The following is a 24965-nucleotide window of genomic DNA, read 5'->3' as shown; positions in this document are numbered from 1 at the left end:
TTTTAGCTCAGTATTATTTAGCTGGCCACCTTAGCTCTCACTAAAGGGCTATGGTCTACAGCTTAGTCTATGTCAGCCAGCAATTTTTTCCACACAGCTTTGCCAGCTATCTTCTCTATGTTCTGGCTGCTTTTACTCTGTCTTTTATTCTTTATTATGGCTGTTTTAAAGTGGGCCCTTCATGGAGAAGAAATTGCACATGTTCACCACTTACTTCAGTTTGTAAGGAGAGAAATGGTACATTGCCACGGTACTGTGGCTGCATTAGACAGTGGCTACATTCAAGGCAACACATGTAGCTGCACTTCAGTGCATGTTCTTTGTGTTGCCAACAACCCAAAGCATCCTTATTGATTGTTGTTTTGAAGGAGTGCACACAACAATTCTGAGATCGATACTATGTGCCACTTAGCAATCTGAAGCTCTTGGGTACCAACTATGTCAGCTGAAGCAATTGCAGAGACTCAGTGCTTGGATACACAGCAGTTTTCACCAACTTCAATGGAAACCTTTCATTAAGATTCAAGGAAACAAATTGACCTCATTATTATATTTTTTTTTTCCTACAGCAATCTAGTTAATACATCTTTTAATTAATATCCTTAATCAGATTAATTAGGCATTTATAGTTGATGAGGTAGAAATTACATGCAACACCAACTATGTTTTTTAGCAAACTGAGTAAGTATCTGGCTAACAGCAAATATCAAATTATTGGTAAGGTTGTTTGATTCAAAATACTTTCAAGTGAATTACCAAGTGCTACAATTTCTCCATTACTTTTATAGGATAGAAAACACAAGAACTTCATACCACACATTCATAGTGCTATACCATCAAGGCATTGAATAAAACAAACAAACAAAAAGAGATTGAAATCCTTACCAGGAATTTTTTTGGCCCAGCCAATCATGTGAACCAGCTCTTTATCTGCCAGTTTTGTCAGGGACATCATCATGGAGGCCTCTGTGAATGGTTTGCTGGGACGACTCACCAACACATTGGGAGGCTCAGCTTCAAGTAGCGTTAAAACGAACTGCTCTGGACTGACTGTGCTGAGGAGGATCTCTTTTACACGGGTGGCCGTCTCATTGTATTTCTTAGTTTTGCTAATGCAATGCACTTGATCTTCTGAATTGCGATGGCGGCGCAGGATTCGATATCCACAACGTTCTCTTCTTGAGCCTGACACAAGAGGCACATGATTGCATTGACGTATATTTCTCTCAGTGTTGCATTATACAAATTCAATTGTTTGAGAAGGGAAAACACCCTTTAATATTGGATGTTCTAACCTGAAACATTAAGTTTCAGACTTTCTATAGCATTTATCATTGACCTAACTTTGCTTCTACTGACTTCAGTTGAGGCTTCGGTTTGGTTTGGTTTACTCTACTGAAGAAAAAATAACAAGATAAATATTTATTCACTTACAGTTAATCCACTTTACAAGTCCCCGGGGAAATTCTCATTGACATCAAGAGAGATAAATCAAGTCTTCAAATGCAATTAAAGATAGCTGTTTACTTTGGTTTTAAAATTCTCTTTTAGATGTCAATTGGAAAAGGAAAAAAAAAAGAAAAAGAAAAAAAAAATAGAACTCTGAAGTTTAGGTCATGACACAGTGTAAATACCTCACCCAGAAGCACAGCTGTTCCTCACTGCCAGCTGGGCATTCAGCAAGGTGACCCGTCTTCTCCCTATGTCCTGGTAATCCAGTGGGAATTTCCCCCGAGTGAATTCAGATATCTACAACTAGACGGAGCAAGCCCCGTTTTTGAAACTTTGTTTGAAGAATACTATTTCTGTTTCAAAAAACAGTCATTTTACAAAGGTTTTTAATGCCCAGAATGATTTTTATTTTTTTTTTCATTAACTCAACAGCAAACATTCTCTGACTATCAGTATTAGTGCTGGGATTAGTTATCTGTCTTTGGAGACCTGCCATACAAAGAAGCTAAAAGACTCTGCAAAAACACTGGGGGATTTGCTAAAACACTTGACCATGGTTTCTGCTTCCCTCACTCCTTTTATGTTTACTTATTTACAAATAATCCTTGTCAATAAATAACATACAAGATTTCATGAAATTAAAAATCAAGATATTTAAAAATATTAAGTTACTAAATAGCTGGAATCCTCCAGCACTTAACATTTTTAATATCACTGCTAAATTGTCCTCTAATTCTTTCAGAAATCTTTTTTTTTGTGCTAGCCATCAACTCTTCTACTAACAAATGATACTCAAAGGTTGAATTGTCATATAAATGTAAATGCCATTGGTAACATAAATCTATACCAGACCAACATTTATTATTGCATTAGTAGAGACCGTGGAGTCTTAAAGCATAAGAAGAGGTTTCAGTCATTTGGTTTCAGTCCTGTAAGTTACACAAAAGCATCTTTTCATCTAGTTCTGCTATCTTGACCTTACTACAATTAATGAAGTTTTTTTGGCGTGTTTCCTAAAGACTTCTCACCATAGTCACAGAATCTGGTTCTTCTTTATTAGGATAAGTAATTCATACCCTAATATTTACTTCATAAAGTACATGAAGGCAAAGGAACAGAGGAATGATGAAGGTGTAAAAATCCCAACAAAATGATCAAGCACCCTGACTTGGCTATTCCCAGGGTTATCAAAGGACAATGACAAACCTATGTTCCAGGAATGACACACACCAGATAAGTCAACAAGGGGACCAAGAGTTCCAAGCCAAGCACTAGCATGACCAGAGGATCTGGATGCCAGCTACCACAAGGGCCATGGGTTTGGACCAGTTGCCAGACACCTGCTTGCATGTATGTACATGCGCAGGAGTTTGTGCACAAGGCACCTGGAAGACCAAAGAAACCAAAGGCTACTGGATAACACCAATTTTCTAAAGCCTGTTTTTGGAGGCATCCATAGCATATGTATGGTTCTGTATCCATCTGTGTGGAAGAAGAGACAACTACCAGTGTGTAGAGTGAGGCTGCTGACTCTGAGGACTTTAATGGCCAGGGACACCAGCTGAGAAGAACTGGGGATGTATGGGTGAGCTACCTGACAGAGTGTCTAAATCCAGCTACTTGAAGGATCCATACTGTATAAATGCATGTATTTCCCACTACTTGTGCTTACATGAGTGCTAGATTTTCTGTCTGTTGATCAGCATGGCTGGCTGTGGATACAGACATTGTGTGTTTTTGCTAATGGCAATACACATTCACACTCGCTATTAGTTGGACCCAGGGACATAGCAACATAGCAGCTTCCCTTCTTTCATGCTACCTGACCTCAGCAACTCCTACCATTCTTCATCTACATCCATCAGTTATATTAGAACATGAGTTGTGTAAATTCTAACATGACAATGAAATTCTGGCACTAAGTTTCATTTGGCCAACTAAGAGTTTCAAATATAAGCAAAAATAAAAATAAAGGAGGTGAAGGCACACAGATGCACAAAAAATATTCAGATGCCGTTGACAAGGTTCATCCTGCTAAATAAGATGTTGTGTGAATGCAATCTCAGTGGAAGAGGTTCCCCAGGTGTGATGGCTTGTCAGGTCATAGTCCTGTCTCATCTTCAACAGCTGTTAAGCACCATTTGAGTCATCCTGTGAGAAGGATAAGATGCAAAGGCCAGTCAGGTATAACCTGAAGGCACTGAACAACATGGATAAGGTCTCTAAAAGATGTCTGCCAGGACTTTAGGGGTCTGGAACTTTGAACTGCACTTTGTTACAAACCTTGCTTGCTGCCTGTTCAAAAAATTGCCTCAGATGTAAAAGAGAACAGCATGAGCATTAAAGAAGTTCTGGAAATTAGGCAACACCTGCTACCTGGAAACACAATAGACTGGCGAAGACAAATAGGCAAAGCTGGTTCAACAATGGGACCTTGGGAATGAAGGAACCTAAGTGGAATGAGGCATCTGGAGCAAGAAGCATTACCAGCTGGAAGTACTGGCCTAAAGTCTGCAACATACTGGGCAAGGATGTTTCCATGTCCTTTTTGGCCTATGGGTAGGATGAAACGGCTTGAGTACTGACAGGACATTTACACAAAGAGTGGATTGAAGAAAAAAAGCAGTAATTTGCAAAACTAAATAGCCTTAGTTTAGCTGAATGTAATCTAGCTAGAAGGTACCAGAGAAACTGAACAGCAGTTAGTGAAGGATAACACACCAGAGACAGAGCTGCAGACGTTATCTATCTCATGGTAGATTTACAAAATCAGCCTTGATGATGACCCCCCCACAAAAAAAGGTTACCTGCAGAACTGAACAAGTCACAGAGGAATTTCTTCAGCCATCTCTATGGACAAATCCTTTTCTTCCTGAGAGAGTCAAAGGACAGAGACGCATAGACAACACATGGAAGATATAGTGAACTCTGTGCTAAACCTCATTTTGGACTAATGTACGAAGGTCAAGAGAGAGGAAAGTCTTAAAGTGCTTTGTCAGCTTCAGAAAAACATCAGAATGGCACAGTGGGCTGCAAACTGTTCTGAAGTCACATCATGAACAGAAAGTATGTAAATATTTTCCATCAGGGAAGACAAAGAGGAAAGGTCAACAGTGAGCTAAGAAACTGGAACAAAAGTACAACTGGAGACAGAATGAGGAAACACCAAAGTATCAGGGTGCTCAATGTACAGAGAAGTCAGTGGCTGTGACTTCCATATGAATGTCCATAGTAGAGACTGTAACCACTAGGAGATAACTGAACTAAAGCAGGAAGCAACACCTTGTATGGGTTTTACTATTTAGTATGCTGAAACACATTGAACAAGGGCATCTTGAAGTGCTAAACAAGAAAAATAGCACAGAGGGACTAAAAGCCATAGGTAGATGAAGGAGGGAGGAGGCATTTTCTTGGGCAGAAAATACCAGCTGCTCCATGGCATGCATTGGTTTTATTCTCCAGTACCTGGTGGAGATGTGAATCCCTCTAAAAGAGGGCTTATGAGGAACAGCAGCCTTTAAATTAAACACAGGGAGAGTTGTTCAGTTTGCTGAAGGGACCATATCTAAAACTATAAAGTCAGAAAAACTACTGGTTAAAGAGTGAGCTGGGGAGATGAGGAGACTTCTGGTGAGACAACAAGGAAGAAATTCCAGCAGTTCAGAGACACCCTCCAGAAGCAGCGAGTGCTCAGGCAAACACTTGCAACCAGCTCATCGATCCTAGTTCAATTCCCAGCACTGAAGTGAACCAAGGGCTCTCCTGTGGGACTCAGCATGCTCTGATCAGCTGTCCTCAGCTCATTTGAAATGGAAAAAAGGAGTTGTGAAGGAGGAGGAAAAAAAAAAAAAAAAAGGAAAAGAAAAAAAAAAAGGAAAGAAACAGGATACTGAATTTCTGTATTTTGTATTTTTTAATCAATGTATATTGTCAAAGCAGGCAAAGGCTGATCCACTGCACTGAGCAGTGTGCATAAAATAGCTCATTGGTAATTAAAGGAAATAGCATTTATTTCCACATTAAAATTTATTCTGCTTGTATTTAGAAGGGAAGGGAGAGAGGGTGGAAGAAAGAGCAAGAGTGCCCTGTAAGATTGCACAGCTAGAAAACAACATTTAAGCTTGCCAGTCAAATGACCTGTCAAGAATTATCAGCCTTTCCAATTAATACAACACTTAAACGACGTAAAGGAACTTTTGTGCTTCCCATTTAAATGCAAAGCTTAGGCAGGACTGAAAAATGTTGCCTGTACATCTATTAGCATCCAAAAGGCACACGTGTTTATAAAACTATGTGAGGAAATAATTATAGACCAGCTTAATGTTTGTCTTAACTAGACAGGGATGTGGATCCATCTGTGTAAAGACACAGCAATAAAACAAAGTTTCCAAGGTTAGGGACTGTTACTGACCTTACCACAAACTCCCTAAATATACTTAATAGCTAATATTCATTCATATAAAGGTAATTCAGGCAATTGGAAAGTGCACAAGATTATCAAATCTCTCTTCCTACAGCACTCTTCTTATTTAGAACAAGTATTTGCACCAGAAAATAGCTGTATTCAGCTGAGCATGCTGGATCAAGGGCAAGACCTCCAGTTACAGTACCATAAGCTACATGGGTAAGTGGTCAGAAGAACGTAAGAAATGAGACACATCAGTCATTTGGTTTGTTCAGCCCTGAGCAGAGCAGGCTGAGGGGAGGCCTCATGGCGGCCTGCAGCTCCCTCAGGAGGGGAGCGGAGGGGCAGGCGCTGAGCTCTGCTCTCTGGGGACAGCGACAGGACCCGAGGGAACGGCATGGAGCTGAGACAGGGGAGGGTCAGGCTGGGGGTTAGGGAAAGGTTCTGCACCCAGAGGTGGTCGGGCACTGGGACGGGCTCCTCAGGGCAGTGGTCAAGGCACTGAACCTGACAGAATTCAAGAAGCACTTGGACAATGCTCTCAGACACATGGTCTGATTTTTGGGTGGTCGTGTGTGGAGACAGGTGTTGGACTCAGTGATCCTTGTGGGTCTCTTATGACTCGGGATATTCTATGTTAGCTCATTATAATTAGTCAGTTGTTCACTCAACCATAATAAATCACAACAGGTGTTATTGGCAGTATAACACACCCTTTTAAAATCAACACATTCTTTACAAATTCTTTGAAAATTGCAAATGTCTGTCTGATATGGTGGGCATGTTGCTCTTAACATTGATTTTGGTCCCTGGCAACTGCTTACGTAACTAGCCAGTTCAGCAGGAATTGCAGAATCTACCACCAAATATATTATAATCAGTTTCTAAGTGTTTGAGCTTAAAACTTTCTGTTCTCAAGCATACATTAGTAAACCATTATCACTCAAATCACCTTTGAAAGCAAATGCAAGTGCTGTGGTGAATATGCCTGTATTCACAGAGCAGGCCAACTGACAAAGAAGCTTCTGTCTGCCATGGACATATGAGAACAAAAGCTGAAATTGCAATGGTTTCTGAAATAGCTAAAATACAATTAATACATCTGATGTCCAGAGAATGCCTTGAAACATTTTTCCCCATTTACTTTCTATGTGAAAAGCAATTTACAGTATTTCAAAGTGCTATCTAGAAACTGCATGCAGCAGACAAATACAGGAGAAAAAGAGCTAAATCCTGAACTTCACATTTCATATGACCCCACATAGAGGTATTTTATTATTTTTTTTTCTGCAAACTTATGGAATGGTGCCAGTATTCAGGGCAGTATCTATCCATCAGTTTTTAGTATGGCCCCTCAGCTTCCACATTTTGTTGGGAAGGGTACAAAACCTATATTTCTTTGGAAAAGTAAGTCTAGTCCAACAGGGAAACTGAAGTCTTCTTATGGAAGAATGTTTGTTCGAGCCTCGGGAAAAAAGAAGGAAAAGCAGCAGTCTAGCTACTCACAGAGTGACTATAGCAAAGTGATGAAGCAACTCCTCTCTTCTTCAGTGCCCTGGGCAATCAGCCTAGTCCACTTCAGGATCCTCAGGTAAGCACCAGAAAGCTCTAAGAGAAGATCTGTTTTACCCTGATCAATTTTATTCAAATTTGCAGATCGGAATTTATTTTTAATAAATTTGTACTAATTCTGTTTTCCTTGTTCCTGGTGACAGTGCTTTGCAATTAGTTTTCTACCATTGCTCCTAATGCCAAAATTTGCAGCAGTTTTCTTGATTGGAACAGTAGGCAATACAAGCTTCCTGCAGAGAAATTTACAGATGCAGTGTCCAAGACCATGTGCTTCTGGAAGTGGTGGTATATGTTCTGTTAGAAAATCCATTATCACCTTGATATTAAGCACCTCCAAGCTAGCCTCTTCTGAAATACCTGTGGCTTGTCAAGTTGACTTCTCTATGTTTATGAATGCAATGACACCCAAGAGAATTTCAGACCAGGAAACTCAAAGCAACATTTTCCTGCTACCTCCTACTGCTTTAAAGATGGCATGTACTACCCAAGTGCGTTTACCTGCAGAAACATACACGAATATATAAACACACAAGCACACACTTTTTTTTTTTTTTTTTGCCAAGCCATCCATTGATAATATACAAAATGAGGATTTAAAGATTTCATGCAAACAGTGTGGAGTTTATGGCAAGCTTTCATAAACTGGCAAAGTGGTAATTGAGGCTCTTTTATCACTTCTGCTGGACAACAAGTCTCTGCTGAGTAAATATGCTTTTACTAACCATTCTATCTTGTGTAGGGTTTTAGCAGCAGTGAACCAATGCATTCACTAAGTGACCTGGGAAAAGCACAGAGACTTGGGAAAAGCCTTCATTAAAAAGGAAATGTACTCTTTTGTGGCTTTCTACAGTACAAAAGTGGTGTTAAAGCAAGTCTCTAAGAAGAAAAAAATTGAAAGATAATAACTCTGATCTGCAAGAAGTGTCATTTATGCTTCATGCAAGAAATAACAGTTTTTAAATCTGTCTCGTTTAAATGTCTGTCATTCACAGATGCCTCTTAACTCATCAGGTAATTCATGCAATTCTGCTTCAATTAGCAAACAAGTAATTTTTATATTCTTTTTTTTTTTTTTCAAATTAAATTCTTAAGATTATCAAATTATATTCTCAAGATTCTCAAATTTCAGTGCTACTGAAACTAATTAGAAAACTAATTATTTTAAAAATATAACTCCTGTTACTTATTATATTTATTATATTAGATAGATATAATAGACAAATTTTTATATCTAATATAAAAATGAAGACATTTATAAGTTTCAGTGTCATTAATGTCCTTTAAACATATTGTAGGAAAAAATGTTTATGATTATGTGACAAGATTAAAAGGAACATAGACTAAGACATGATTACATATTATCATCTTTTATTACTTGTGATACCTTAGTGTCTATGATGCCTAATCACAAACCAGGACTTTCTGGACAATAAGAATAAAATTATTCATTTAAGGAAAGCATCGTGGAGAACCATCTTATAATATTATAGTAGAATCAATCCTTTCAAAAGCTCTCCAAATCCAATGCTGAATCTTGGTAGAAAACACTCTCAGAGAGACTTACACATTGAGTAAAATTCTCAGTCATAAAGATGAACAAATGATACCAACATTATTCAGAAATTAAAGTTTCAAAAGGAATCTTCTTTGCAAGCGTAGGGCTTTCCTTTCTGGAGGCCAGACAGCAAAGGTAGCTAAGAACACATTAATGAAAAACAATGACAAAGCTGAGATATATCATTGCTGGAGAGGATAGGAACTTCATATAGAAAGACGTAGCTGACTTGAGCAACAGAAACTAAATGTGCTTCAGGAGTACAAAATAATACAAGGAACAATTGAGATTGTTGCTCTAGGCTGGGAGTTAGCTAGAAATGAACAAGGAAGCTGCAATTGTAACAGCTCATTGACTTATTATGAACAATGCAACCATGGAAAACGCAAACAGGATCCTGGGCTGCATGCAGAGAAAACCTCCTGCAGGAACAGATAAGTTTAATGCTATTACAGTGAGGAGAGTTCACAGGAATACCTTCCATGATTCTGGTCACCCAAGTGCAAAATGGATTATTCCAACCTGGAGCATATTAATTGACAAGTTACCCTAACTTTAAAAAATGTGACTACTGTCCTATTTTACAAGAGGAAATTGCTTGGTTTATTTAGCATAATAAAAGAAGGTTGTGAGGGGATATGACTGTAGTCCATAAATACAACTAGAGTATTAACAATAAAGAAAAGAGCTTCTAAGCTACAAGACATCATAGCCACTAAAATAAATGGGCATTAAACATTCAGCAATAAATGCAGACTGGTATTCACAAGAATATTCTTAATGAAAGAAATAATATTCTGCAAACAGACTTCAGATCAAAGCAGTGGGAGAGTGAAAACACTGTCTAACCTTGAAATAGAAATAGGTATCTGCATTAAATGGGATGAAATAAGATGCATGCCTGCAAATCACCAAGGACCAGACACAGTGACCTTGTCCCTTCCACTATAGTTTTTCTATGTAATGTTTTCCCAGCCTATTTCTGATATGTACACTGGGGAACCTATAAGAAGCAACAATAGCTTGTTCTTTATAAGACATGTAGCCAAGCTGCAGAACTCCTTGCTATGGGATGTTGTAGGTACTAGGACTTTTCAGGACTAAAAGAGGGACATTGTACAAATTACTATTTGATTTTTCCATTCAGGCCTATTAAATGAAAGAAACCTCTTCTGTCCTCAAAGTTTTCAGCAGTAGCTTCACTTAGCTGTTAAGTCTCACTTACTCTTCCCTAGGCATTCATGCTGTCACCATTGGAGGCAGGATACTGGGCTAATTTACTGCTGCTCTGATACAGCGCTGCTGTTCTCTCATTACATTCAAACAGAGAACACAGTACAAGCTCATCTACCCCATATTATAAGGGATTTCAATTTGTTTTGAGGCTCAGACAACAGTAGTACCCGGGTTCCCATTCTGCAGATGCAAACAAACTGCCTTCACAGAGCTCTGCAGAAGAGCTATGGTTTACCTGCATTTAAGCTACTCCCTGCTCCTTCACATAGGTTTTCTTCTGAAAATGAAACTTTTTCTGCTCTAAGAATCAGTGCATTCCTACATATAAAATCAGCTTAAACCTTGCTCTAATTGCTTTGTTGTGCCTTCTTAGGATTCCAAGGGGGAGCTGTACAGAATTGGCTGAAGGAAAAGAGAAGTTAAAACCCAGTCAAGAAACACTGACACAAAAAACTCACCGCATTTCATCATTCCCACTTCATAGCATTTCCGTAGCCGGCATGCCTGGCAGCTTTTGCGCCTGTTTTTGTCTATTGTGCATTGATTGGTAGCTGGGCAGATGTAATCATTATGTCCTGCAGCGGAGTACAAGAGAGAAAATTTAACATCTCCATCAATCTCTATTGGCCATTTCCCATATCAGAATCTTCTCGATTTTAAGCATCTCAACTTAGTCTTATGCACATATCTAAGCTCCATTAATTTAAATTATGCAAATATGTATTTATGCTATACTGAAGATGTTAATCTGTGTCCTCAAAAGTAACCAGACAATGCAGATCAGCATTTACTGGTGACTGCTAGATAACCCATCATCCTCTAATACTAACTCATTTTTGAAAATGGGACATATGCTCTTGTAGATGTTTACTCTCAATCTCCAACTTCTTACTGTATTTTGAGATTCTACAGACAGCAGATAGAAGATTTTTTTCCTGTGCACTGTTGAAAATGGCAGTGTACACAGTCTCAGTCCTGTAAGATTTAAGAAAACTACAGCTCTATTTACTGAGCTCTTTCTCTCTGACATGGTGAGTTCCAGGAATGAGGAAGCCTTTAGAGAACTGACCCTAACTAAAGTTAATTAAAAAAGAAAAAAGAAGGAAAAAAAAAAAAAAAAAAGATAAAAAGGCAGCCCAAGACAGAAAGAAGGCTAGCATAAATTAATGCACACTGTAAAATACAAAATAAAGCAGAAGCCATAACTGGACAAGTTTTTGGCTGATTTGCATCGGTTTCCAATAGAGACTTTTTGTTATCTTCCCTTCCTCTCCCACCTCACCCCACATCTCCCTCACCCTCCCCTTTACATTGTTGTATTTCATTAACCAATATCAGGTCCAAAAGTTTATTAATATAAACTAGATTCAACTATGATCTTGGTCTAAATACAATCAAATCACCTACTACCAAATACTGGAAGTCTCTCTTGCAGTAGTTACCAAAGAATGCAAATAATATTCAATCATTTACATTTCATAATCTTTTTTCTCTTAAGTTGGTTTTCAAAGTTATTTTTTCAAACATTAAGAATAGATCAGGCAAAGATAGAGCAGTCTATGAGTATGTCTTTTTTTTTTTTTTTTTTTTTTTTCCTTTGGTTTTGCCTTGATTCATGAGCAAGTCCAATAGTTCATGTCCCCAAGCATACTTATTTAACTGAACCATTGTGACTATTTCCTTGCAAAATTTAAATAATATTAGCCTTGAATTTTTGAACTGACAGAGTTTTAAAAAGAAGAGATCAGGTTACAGTTTGTTCTATTTCCTACTGGCAGATAAGACTGAAAAACAAATTACTGTTTATCACTCTTCACACAACATGGGGGGAAAGGAGGAAGAGGCTCTCTGTTGCGCTATAATCCAAGCACATAAGAGCATAAAAGGGTTTTAAACTCCTGTGGCCTTGGGATAATTTTGTTTGCAGGCAGATGTTCAGAGATGTGGGACCAATATCCTATGCTACAAACTTAGGCAAGCAGAGGAGACCACACACGTCTGTCCAGTCATATCATTTAATACTAATTCTGGGCCTACCATAGCCCAGTCATTAAATGCTGGGCTGTGGTAGGCCCAGAAGTTTTTGATTTTTATAAGCAACGTCCTTCATAACAACAGTTGCTTGATAGTGCTTTATGCCAAGAACTTGCTTTCATTTATTTGAGTTGCAAACAAATGTTACCTGACAGGGTACATTAAGGTGTATAAAAAGCCACAGTGGGTAACTTTTTCATGGCCAAAGCACGTGTGAGCAACACAAGAGCAGGCAAATAATTTTCCTGACAGAAAACACTTTGAGATCAAATTCAGTATTCATTTGCGATGAACTGGAGACAAAGTTCTCTTCAATTATGTTAAAAATCAAAAGAACTTGCAACAGTTCATAGAAATTGTTATTCACCCAAGCAGAACTTGCACAATAAGTTGAAAAGGCAAACAAGGTTTGATTTTAATGGTGACACCAGTTCTGCCACATTGAGACAAAAAAGTCCACCTCAAGATTTCTGAAGGCCTTGTGCAGAAGAGGAAGAGAGCATTACAGACAAGGACAGAAGTTTCTGTGTTAGCATCTGCAGTTAGTGTCCAATGTCAATCTAATTAAGTTTCCCACCAAGAGGTCCCAGATGAGGTCAAAGAACATAATAACCAGGGCCAGGGTTAAAGAGCTAAAGTGATCCAAATCTGCAGTGTGGTGCCTAAGTCATTGCCTGTGGGCCGTGATAACAACCATGGAGAACTACATCTATTTCATCCTGCAGCCACTCAGCAAATCTGAATTAAATAAGAAATATTTGAGAATTTAAACACTGAAGTGGTGACCTTAGAAGAAGAGATATAGCAGAGTAAGAAATACTGCATTGTAGGCCTTAGGAGCAGGATGAGTGAAAAATAATAATAATCAGGTTCATAACTAGTGTTTACTACACATTTTTGTATCCTACATACTGTGTAGGTATTATATGCTGTGACAACAGCTCCAGGCAATGTACTCTTGTTAGGAATAGTTCCTTGCAAGCAAAGTCTTCAGACAATTACCTACTCTAACTGTGTCTGTTGTAAGAAATTCACAATTACTGTGTCTCCTCTGGGACACAATCTGCAATCAGATTCACAGGTGTGCAGTGACATCCCCATAGAGGTCTTTGCTGCAGGGCTCTCCCATGCCATGTGTTCCACGTCTTCTCTAAAGAAATCATTTGTTTGTTCTGTAGCATTTCCAGATCTTGACCACATAAGAACCAAAAGATAAAGCAGTCAAATCACATGTTGTTCTATTTTCTCTATGCAACCATGCACAAGGATTTTAGATCAACTCACTGCTAGATCAACCACTGCAGTCTCTCATCATATGAAATAATTAATCTGAGCAAACTTATCAAAAGCTGATTTACCTACCTTGAATACTTCTTTTAAAGAATGCTTTGCAGCCTTCACATGACCAGACTCCGTAGTGATATCCTGAAGCATAGTCACTGCAGACCGCACAGAAGTGGGCATCTCTTTTTGAACCAGGATTATTCGCAATTGGGCTTGTACAGTCATTGCCATTAGTTTTTCTTTTTAACGTCTCTCTGATAGAGAAGAAAAACATGTTATAAAAGAGTAAAAAATAAATCTAACTCTGTCACAGCTACAGAAATCTAGCAAAGGGTTTCATTATTTTTCACTTGAAATGTCAATCTGAGCTTACAAGATCAACTCATAATATTAAACAAAGTTTTCTCTTCAAGGTGACCACCTACATTGATCAGCCCAACAATGGAAATGCTAAGTAAAAGGAAGTCCAAATACAAGAATGATGGAGAAACAACATCAATAAAAGCGTTTTCGCCACTTAAATTAATAAGATGCCTGCATTTCTGAAGTGTTGCAAATAGTTGCAGCTCATTGGAACTATTCTTAGCAACTGGATTAAAATTAGAACAGGACAATAACATGAAATAATGGCCAATTCCTGACACCAAGATCCTGTAAACAAACAGCAAGAGGAAAGGAACTAAGATTGTCAGTAAAACATGTATTAGGCATAGGAAACACATCCATTGTATTATTTCTGGACCTCATTTTCTTGGTGGTTTTAGCATGTCTTACCTTCTTGGTCAATACAGTTTCTAGCTAGAGAGAAAATACTGTCACATGTGCAAACTCTCAGCAGCAGTCTGACAAAAGGAAAGCTGTAGAGTGAACTTAACAGTATACACTTCAGCTCAGAGGCACAAACTAGGAATTGCAGAGTTCTACTGCCTTCCAGCAGCATTAAAAATAAGAAACTTCAGTTTGAATAAGACAGCAGGTGGCACAATCTGTGACTTGTGAAGAATACACTCCAGAGCAGAAGAATCTTGTTCACCAACAAGAGCAAGTTTAAACAGAACAGCACAAATATGTTGAAAGTGCTGTTGAAGAGGCTTTAACTAACATGTTAAAAGTAGACTTTGTGCCAGTTTCATGACAGGAGGTAAGTACAAACACACCCACAAGCCAATGAAAAATCATTGCATTTACAAGTATTTGAGGAGAACATGCTACAATTTTCTAGTGGAAGATTCAGAAAGGAAAAAAAGTGCTTCTCAGCAAATTCCAAAACACTAAAGTTACAGTATTTATTGAAGAAATAAGTTACTGCAAGCTTCTTTAAACAATAGTAATAGTAATCTTTTTAAATGTTCGTTTATTCAGATGTTATAGGAAGTAAAGGTGTTTAGATGTTTAATGACCCTGGTCTCTGGTTACATACACAGTTAACGGATTTCTCAGTCACTAAGTATTTCCCCTTCTGCCACACTGGGAAGCCCAATGTGGTGAAATTCTCCCTTAAAATAAAGGAGCTGTATCACACACACCTAAGGTGCTGCTAAAGCAAGTAGGAAAACACAATGCTACTCCTTTCCATTTCCCTGTATTTGGAAGGAAAAGTAATTTGGCATTTCGCTTTAGTAGAAGAGATATATTTTTAAGCTGTACTTGGGAACCAAGATCCAATTGTGAGAATCAGAAGAGAATCTATATCAGCTGGAGAGCATCTCAGTGACTGATATGCTGTAGCAAACTATGTTTATTGCCCTTGTTAAAGAGCAGAGATGCTATGGATGAAAATACAGAAAAAGTACACACTGTAACATCTCACCAAGGAGTGCTGCTTGTTACTTTCCAGTCATTGAGAGTGTTTCATCCTCTAGAAAGAAGCGTCAGCCACCCCGCACACATGCAAGCTACGTGACTTCTACAGGCTGTGGCAAACAGCTTGCACGCAGAGCAGCAGTCTGGAACAAATCCCTCCCGCAGGCTCAACGGGCATGAAATCTGCTCATCGGCGATAGCTGTGGCAGTGCAGCAGGAGGTTCAAAACCAATCATCTTGTTATTGTTGTCTTTAAGGACAACAGAGCTAGGAAATAGTTGAGAGCTTTAAAGTACGTATTCATTTCCCTGAGGACCTCGTGATGGGGCAGCTTATCCATACAAACGACAAGACAGAACAGGTAGCCTCACACATGGCTAGAGGCCGCTTCCCGTCACTTGTGTGGCTGGTGTACTCAAGCATGCTCAGCAGATGAATAAGCTGCCAGGTCCTCCACTAAAACTGGCCATAGCTGGCTGTGTGCCCACAAAACTCCTACACAAAAAGATACAAGAAAAAGGAGGATGTACCCTGGCTGCTCTCTATTTATGATCATGATTTCTATATAGAGATATTATGTTTCCCTAAAGAGAACTGAGATTTTTTTTGGAAAGTAACAAGTCAGTTATTTCCTACTAGTCATCAACAGTGACAAGATGATTACCCTAAAGGAGAAGGAATCAGCAAAACTATTTAGGGTATTCAATATCTGTCACATCTCTTAATTCCTTCTAACTTTCATAGAACCATGGAATATCCCAAGCTGCAAGTGACCCAAAAGGATTTTGAGCTCTGTCACAGCATGTGTTTGATGCATATGCCACACCTGGATAACTTGAGCCTAAATTCAACTTTTTATAAAAATTAAGAACTGTGGCAATCAGCCAGATTTATTCACAGCATTTGTTGTGTGCCGTGCTTTTTTTAAAACCTAAACTATTGTACTTTATAACGAGAGAGAGGAAAAGAAGGGGGAAAAAAAAAACTAAAAAACAACAAAAAGGCAAAAAAAAAAAAAAAGTGAAGTTAAAAATTAACGGGCCAGATTTTATCATTTCTTAATAGACTTCCCTCCCACAGGCCACTGGCTCATTCACTGCCTGGAGATGATTCAATCCCATATGAACATAAGCCGTACAATGACAAAGTCTGTATCCAAGACTGTTGCTTCCTGTGCTCATACTCTTGCCCTGTTTAGCATGCTGGAAGTCCAAGGAGAGTCTTATAGTTACTGAGTTTTGCTCCAAGGAATTTAAACCTCTTCCTTTCTCTCCCAGAACATGTGGAAGATGTTGGGTAAAAGTCAGCTGCAGAATACTTCTCAATCTTTATCTTCCTCAGTTTCTAGAGACTCCCTCCACCATAACTTGTGGAGGTGTTTAATATCACAAAACTGTCAATATTTATATCTCCAGAGCACAGGTTCTGCTCCAAACACTGATTAATATGCTGAAAATTGTGCCATAGGTATCTGAAGATTAAGGGACATATTACTGCTTAATCTGTAACTCCTTCATCATAAAATTGAAATGCCAACCCATCACTTCAGAGAGATTTCAAGATACTTTTGAGTGTTCTACAGAATTAACACAATTTAAAAAAAAATGGCATAGAAGGATGAAACAAATAATTATAGCTTCAGAGCAGAGTTTAAACAATGCATAAATAAAATATTAGTGCACAGTGAACAAAGCAAATGTAGTTACTAAATAATTTGTAATCAAGCGAGCATTGCTGGCCTGTGCAAACCTTTACTTTCATGTTCTTTCTGCAATTAGTCAGAAGTACAAGGAGAATAGTGGAAGGGAGGAACAAATTAAGTTCCAGAAGAATCAATCTGGCACCTTCATTAAAGTTTCCTAACACTTTTTGAAAAGAAATATATCTGTCCATTTTAAAATCAAACCTTTTGCTTCTTTAATTAAAAACCTTTTAGTTAGGGCATGAAGGCAGAAATCAGTCTCATACTCCCTGCCAGATTACTCCTAAATATCATATAATTACATTGTCACATTCCTATTCTGTTTCATTTTAATATAAAAGGAGTGTTTGGATACACCAAATCTGAACCAACAAAATTTATGACACTATTTCTATTATCTTCACTAGCTACAGGACATACAATAGAAAGAAACAGAGTCTGTATCACTAAATTCCCACCATTTGCTGAAGGAAAAAAAAAAAAAAAAAAAAAAAGCTTTTAAGATCTATGCCTATTTTTACATGGAATAACAGTTCATTTTTTGTTGAAATACTAGTGTAAAAAAGGACCACACTGAATAATATTTAGCAAAATTAAATAAAAACTCTTCTGTTTTCATGTAAGGAACTTATTTGCAAGGAATAGGAATGCACAGAATTCAAGTTTCTTATTTCAAGCTGATCTGCAGGAAGGTCCAAATGACACAATGATCATCTGTAGCAAGGTGGACCACATTAGTTTAGCTAATGTTAATGGAAGTTTACACCCAGGGAAAATAAATCCTCTCACAGTGAGAGTTTTGCTTTATTTTTAAAGGTAAAATAAACTGTATAACAGACCTAACTATGTGGTAATGTTTTCTTATTCATCATTCAAACAACCCCCTTTTTTCTTGAACTACAATGCTGTTTAAAATTACTTACTCTTTGCAGCATTAGTCTCTCCCTTCCCCCAGAGCTATTCCTTTAAGTTTCAATCCCAAGAACTCTTCCTTCAAGGTATAATCTACGAAGATGTAGTGTCACAGTCATTGTTCCCATGGCAATAAATACAATGTTCATGACATTAGTTTAAGACCTCACCAAAGGATAAAAAGAAAATACATCTTCATTTCAGGCCAGATATCCACAAGAAGGGAACTACAGCTCTTGGTTTTTGTGTTTGCATGTCAAATTAAACATTTTGTTTGTTCGTTTAACAAGTCCTGTAGACAGAGGGGGTTACAATGCATCATACTGAGACAAATGAACCACTGAAAAGGTCCAGATAGCAAGAAATATAATATTTACTTGCTGCTGAAAGACGAAGACCATACAAAAAAGTAGACTCCACATTTAATTGATTTCTCCCCTTTAAGTAAAGTCATCATCAGCTACAGGAGCAATAGTCCATAGAATCTGTACAAAAGGCGTAAGACTTAGTTACGTGAACACCAGGTTAACAGGCTTGGCTTCCCTTCTGCCTGTGTAGAGAGCATGCTGCAGAGCACCAGATGCAGAGCTCTTGCTGTTGGGTTACTCCAGTTGCTGTCCCACCATCGGAACAGCTTAGAGCACTATCCTACAGCAGCTTTCCCACACCTGTCTGTTTTGAAACATTAACCAAAATGGGAAGAGTTCAGATGTTAGCCCCATTTATTGGACGCGGTTCAGGGTAATCCTTTTGTATACTGGTGCTATTCAAATATCCCCTCCCAATCCACACACCTACACCCGAAGCAGGTTTGCACTACAGAACTGCCTGTTACGCTCTGCTGACTCCAAAGGCAGACTATTCAGGTGGTCACGCTGCAGATTTTTGCAGTCCCTGAGTCTGAAGCAGACTTAGATCTCACGCCTCAGCTCTGCGCAGACAACATAGGGCCCACCCATTGCAGAAGGAATGTGGGTAGTATCAAAAATAAGCAAGTCCTTTATTAGTAATTGAACTAGACTTTTTTTTTTTTGCCAAGACGCACTGGTTTTCATACTGACAATCACTGCTGAAGTTAAATAAGGAGCCCCTATGAATAAACATGCAATTGGTAGAACAGGAACAGCACCCGTGATGCCTCGTGCTTTCATCTATAAAACAGCTGTTGTGAACATGAATGGAGTCATTTTATCAGCTGATGATGTACAGATATCTTATGGTTTGTAACATCAGTGAATGTGCAGAATGGGAAGTTTTTTTGCAAATAGTTTTACTGCTGAAAAATTTAGCCTGTGAAGCTACTGTCCATATAGCCTTTATAAAAAGTTATTTCAAAACAGCAACAAGACATAGTCAGGCTTTTTCAGTAACAACACTCTTCTGAACATGATACATGCTATGGCATGACTGTCAACATTAAAAACAAACAAAAAAACAAAGACAAACTTTCCTTTAAATTCTAAGTTCATGATAACCTTTATAACTATTCAGCACAGAAAAAAAAATCCAGGTAAAATGGAAATCAAATGGAAATCAAACAACTTTTATGAAAAGGAAAATAGAATAAACCTTTATTTATTTCACCCAGAGGACTTAATCTGTCAGAGCAAAATTCATTTTTATTAAAAGTAGTACCCAGCAGCCTTCAACTTTTGTTTACACACAGTAATACCTACATTGAAGGCATTTACAGTACTTTATGTCACTGCATAGTTTTCTAAGGAGCCATTATAAAGAAATCCCATTTCAGAAGTTACATTAAAAAAAATAGCAAAAGTAAGAGGACTGATCTGATGTTTGATAGGGGTTTTTTTTTGCTTTTGCTTTGTTTTTCAGACAGACCAACACATAGAAGTCAAATGCTAAACAAAAAAAAAAAAAAAGAGAGAGAGAGAGAGAGACTTAAAAAAATAAAGAAGCTGTAAATAATAGTTAGCAAAGTTTTAAACAAGTGAGTATTGCTCACCTGGTTACAGGTAGCACTGGCTCCACTGGTCTTGCTTCGCACCACGGGCTCTTGGGTTGCTCCGCATAGAGAAGCGACGACTGACAGTGCAGTGTCAGGGGGGAGAGATGGCCAGGAGCAGACCATAACACATTTGGACTTGATGTTTGCCTCACAGATGCACTCTCTGAATCACCAAAGTTGCTGGTAATGTTGTAATTAATCATAGCAGGACTGCAGAATGCCATTGCAGAATATTCATGTCTGTTTTCCATGTAAGACGAAGGAATATAGATCGGACTGTGTTCTGTTGTCAGTGTGGACTGATTACAGCTGTAGGGAACTGGAGAGCTGATACCAGCGGGCGAGTTTTTAATTTCTGTTTTATTACATCCAATATCCTGAAGTGGCAGCAACTGAGAGAAGTCCTTGTGAGAAGATGCACAGAGGGACATTTTGAAGCAAGACTGAAGTTTGTTTAAATATTCATCCTAAGATGTTAAGGTACAAAAAAAGTTGAATTAAAAAGTAAGAAAGCTTTGTCTTAAGTCTTTTCTTGTAAAGGCAAAAGGGGATTTAGTAAAATAGAAAATATAAACATATACTGTGAAAACACTTTACATACCAAATACACTTAAGCACTCAGTGTCCAAATTTACTACCTTTAAGAAACAGAAAACTTTCTAGAACTTCCTTAAAAATAAAGGCTAAGACACTTATTGAGTAAAAATTCCATTTCAAAATAACAACACAAAAAAATATATCATTTGGAATCTGAAACAAAGATACCGGTGACAACTTGGATCCTAACCAACTTGCTACGACCAAGGTAAAGCTGTCTATGTTAAAGGCAAAATCACCCCATGGTGCATAACTGTGGAGTAAGCGCCCTGAGAAATCAATTATCTTCATAAAAACTCACCACCTCCTGTTCCCACTGTGAGTGTACTACTTCAGCCTTCCCTTTATTAACATAAGTGTGTAACAGCAGATACTTTGAACACACACATATACACACGCTTTACCTTCCAAAACCAGAACTCCGCTGCACATCCCTCTCCACAGAGAAGGAAGACAGGAAGGATGTCAGTAAGCAATGCAACTTTGTCACTGAGAGGTACTCGGATACAGCACCTCTGAACAGAGCCATTATAAAATTGAAGCCACAAAATGCAGATATTTCTGAAGCTGACAACACAGAACTCAAGCCATTCAACAAGGTCAGGAAGTATTATAGTTTCCTGGCATTCTCTATCCCCTGTGTGACTACTGTCCATCCTTCCTCCTACCTGAATCAGCAATCAAGCGACCTTAATTTGCCCACAGTAATTATAAACCCTGTCCTGAAACCATTACTTTTATAGTAGTATTTTACAGATTTTCTTTTTAATTCTTCACTGTGGGCTTCATGTGCAATTCATTCCACCTTTGAAGACAGACATATGGCCCTCTTATAGCATGAAATACATAACAATTTTGTTTCCAAAATAGCAAGTTTCAGCCCCCAGAACCAATGGATAGTTTAGGGTCCGTCTCACTTTTCACCCTGATGATAAAATTGAAGATATAACTAGAAAGAATGAGGAACTCATTCAAATCATCTTGGGCACTTCAGACCCAGCAGCTGTTTTTTCCTTTGTGGGAAACAGGAAAATGAGTTATCTCAGCAGTGTTTTATGTCCAGCAGTTGTTGCACTGGAACTCTGATGCAGACAAAGCAGGAGAACACAACCTCACTTCTCACACAATCTACATGCCTTATTTGTCCTAGCCAGTTGCTTCACAGTCTCCCTTAAGGAAAAATAAAAACAAAGTATTATTCAATTTTCATTGCAAAAAGCACTGAATATCCCAATGCTCTTTCACTATCATTTTAAGGGCGGGTACCCCAAATAATTTTCAAACAGAAAATGACGGAAATAAAAAATTATTTATTTTTATCTCTTTTATTTGACTATTTTCGGCTGTTACTATGAATGGGCCAAGCGAGCACACTGAATTATAATGTGTTTCAAGGTTGTGTGTAGATAAAGCTGCACACTTTTAGGGAACTCAGAGGCTGCACGTACTCAAGGTGTGCATGGAAACTCTGCAGGAGCACCCAAAATGTTTTCACCAACCCTGCCCAGCAGGAACTGACTGTGCTGCATCTGCCTTCTCCCCTTCAAAGGCCACACAATGCAGAGTAACCCCAAACCCTCCTGAAAGAAGGGCTTGGGAGGCTTTACCACCACATCTCTGTTTTAACAGCAGAATGTCTCTAGCTGGTTATTAGCTTTGGCAGCAGGCAACTTGCTGTATACTTTCCCTCAGTCATTTAGAAAATACATGCATGAACACTGTATAAACAGAGCATAGAGCTGGTACTACGTACTTTCATGAACTGAAATCAACTGAGCTTCAAGTCATGTTATTCTAGAGAGGCAATCCACTAGAGGGGTATGGAAGATAACCTCTTGCTAAATAGGCAGTTACATTCTTTCCAAAGGACAACACACAATATTTAGAAATATACAGAGAACTTAAGAATAGCAACAGTGAAGTTTTAGAGGGAGGAGTCTGTGCAAGCATGAGAAGTCAGTACAGCCTTCCTCAAAAATCAGACTGCTTATGACTTATTTACAAGAGAAAGAACTCTGGGTTCCAGAAGGTTAAAGACAATTGTACTTGCAGTCTTGAACAGACTGCAATATAGTGAAAAACAACAGCATTGTCTTAAGATAATTAACTTGGTTAGCAGAAATAGTTTAACCACAGTAGACGATGGATCTACATGGGATCATGCCACTCACATTTCCTTATACCCTGAAAATTTAAAATGGGAAGCCCAGACCATCACATATAAAGTGAAGCTGCAGAAATCATCCAGGATTGCTCAAAAAGTCCTGAAATCTGACTGCTGGACTGTGGAGTTCTACTTCTTAAAGAAGAACTACAGATTTAGGTAACCAGAGTTAAGATTTAAGGCTACAGAAAACAAACTCCACTAACCTCAATACCTCAGAAAGAAGCATGACCACATTTGAGCTGAGGATTACAATAAGCAGTTGGCTAATAAATTTGTTCCATCCTTCTCCTGTAAACACCATTCATTAAACTGAAACGAACTTCTCCATGACTCTGGAACTCCTATCCCAATTTTTCCTCCTCCTCTGAGGAAAGGTTTTAGAGGTTTCACTATCATTTGTTATCTAAATAACAAGCATGTTATTTAGATCTAACCCATCAGCACTGCACTAGATCTGTACCAGACACAAAAAAAAGAGGTATCTATTATTGAAACACAGTCATCTTGGGAGACTGCAAGTGTTTCAATCCACTTAAGTCAGTTTAGCAAGATAGTGAACAAATGAAATGCTATTAAATAAATACTCAAGAAATCAGACAGAATGGTTGACACTTACCATTCACAAATCTAGTACACTAAGCACAGGATTCATATCTGGCATAAGAGAATACAGTTCCATTGGCTCCAGCACACAGAGGATGATACCACTATCCATGAGAACATAGGAAGAAAAAAATGTAATGTCAATGCTTTCCACAAAAAAAAAAAAAAAAAAGAAAGAAAAAAGAAAATAAAAGAAAAAGAAAAATAGTTCTCCAGTCTTTAAACAGCTCTACATATTTAACTCGATGTATCTTGACAGTCACCATGCAACAAACGCCAGATCAAGCACAAGAATGCTGGTTTAGATGTCATAGTCAAACAGACACATGGGTAAATAATTAAGCCATCTGACCTATTTGAACAAACTCAAATGGGTATATGTACGCTCAAATGTTGTTTATTGTACATTATCTATATCAAGTATCTTTATTAAAAGCCTTGTATGAAGTAACTAAATTGACTTTTTTTAGCTTTAGAAAGAGGAAAAAATAGGTAGGGAGGGCAGGCTGCCATGGTTTAGAGCCTGCTTGGAAACAATACAATAGCTTTTCCTAGAAAAACACAACAGTCTGCAAGAAAACAGAGCAATGGATGTTCTCAGGCACCATCCCATCAACGTAAACAACATGCTTAGAGTTTTCTAGGCAAGTCACATATTTTGAGCAATTTTTTATTTTTTTATTTTTTTGTCACAGAGAATTAAGATGACCTTTTTCTCTGCTAGGTTTAAATTAAAAGTGTAATCATTCTTCCTTCTGTTTTAATAGAGCACTGGTTTGCTGTGACTCAGCAAACATGCATTACACCGCCCCACAGCTTAAGCCCCTCACTCACCTTGCAAAGCTTTCTATTAATATTCTGCCAAGTTAAACTTTGTGCATCTCATCACAACAATAAACCAAAGCATTTTCTCAAAAACTGATCATTAAAGGAAAGTCATTGCTGATGCATAAAAAGGCACTTGTGCTTCAAGTTTTGTGGAGAACTTATTACTCATTAAACACAGCAGTGCCAGATACTGCCAACAGAAGGCATACAAGTAAACAAGTTTATTATTACCTGAGATGTACTAGATGCAACAAGTAGGAGACGGGAAAGCAAAAGGAAAATAAAGCTCTCTTTCCAGACCTCAGATGTCATATCCATTCCTGCAAAATTAACGGCCTGTTTCTAATGAGATCAAGACCTTCTCTGAAGAAAATATTGCAGATTAAAGGCATAGGGGCAATAACACTTTGAAACACTTAAGCAAATTGAGCACCCTCTGCCTTGTCTTAGACTTTGTGTTAGTGGGAATACTGACAACTTCTAGTTTATTCTAAACATTCATAAATATTTCAGGGATCTGATGCATGACTTACACAAGAGGCACCAAGGGAACGAAGTTTGTTCTATCAGAGGAACGCAAGGTTGAAGAAGGGCTTAATTGCAGTCTTCTACTACATGAAGTGGAGTTACAAATACAAAGACAGACTTTTCAGAAGTGTGTAAACCAGGACAAGAGATTACAGTTAAAAATCAGTGCAAGAGAAATTCCAGTAGGACATAAGAAAAAAGTCTGTATAATGAGAATTGTTAAGAACATGAACAGGATACCCAGGAAGGCTGTGAAATCTCCATCTTTAGAGATACCAAAAAGCTTGGCTGAAAAAGGCTCTGGGCAACCTGACCTCA

General features: G+C 38.2%; 1 protein-coding gene across 4 annotated transcripts in view; it reads right to left on the bottom strand.

The window, feature by feature from the left end:
- Nucleotides 1-24730, bottom strand: part of ESR2 (estrogen receptor 2) — a 38441-nt gene extending 13711 nt beyond the window's left edge. The window contains exons 1-7 of one of the 4 annotated variants that reach the window (XM_035326795.1): nt 24653-24730; nt 24351-24439; nt 23305-23395; nt 19922-20391; nt 13617-13792; nt 10679-10795; nt 886-1185 (exon numbers count right to left, since the gene is read on the bottom strand). In XM_035326795.1, coding sequence (XP_035182686.1) covers nt 886-1185; nt 10679-10795; nt 13617-13792; nt 19922-20391; nt 23305-23307 — 1066 coding nt within the window. In that variant the 5' untranslated portion in view covers nt 23308-23395; nt 24351-24439; nt 24653-24730. Of the gene's footprint in view, nt 1-885; nt 1186-10678; nt 10796-13616; nt 13793-19921; nt 20392-20925; nt 21056-23304; nt 23453-24125; nt 24262-24350; nt 24440-24652 lie in introns of those variants that run through there. The other 3 variants (XM_035326796.1, XM_035326793.1, XM_035326797.1) reach the window with 3 other exon arrangements.
- Nucleotides 24731-24965: the final 235 nt, after the last annotated feature.

The sequence above is a fragment of the Oxyura jamaicensis genome, chromosome 5, assembly GCF_011077185.1.
Source record: "Oxyura jamaicensis isolate SHBP4307 breed ruddy duck chromosome 5, BPBGC_Ojam_1.0, whole genome shotgun sequence".
Classification (NCBI taxonomy): Eukaryota; Metazoa; Chordata; class Aves; order Anseriformes; family Anatidae; genus Oxyura; species Oxyura jamaicensis.
The sequence above is the reverse complement of the archived record's forward strand: the minus strand, read 5'-3'. Positions and strand labels throughout refer to the sequence as shown.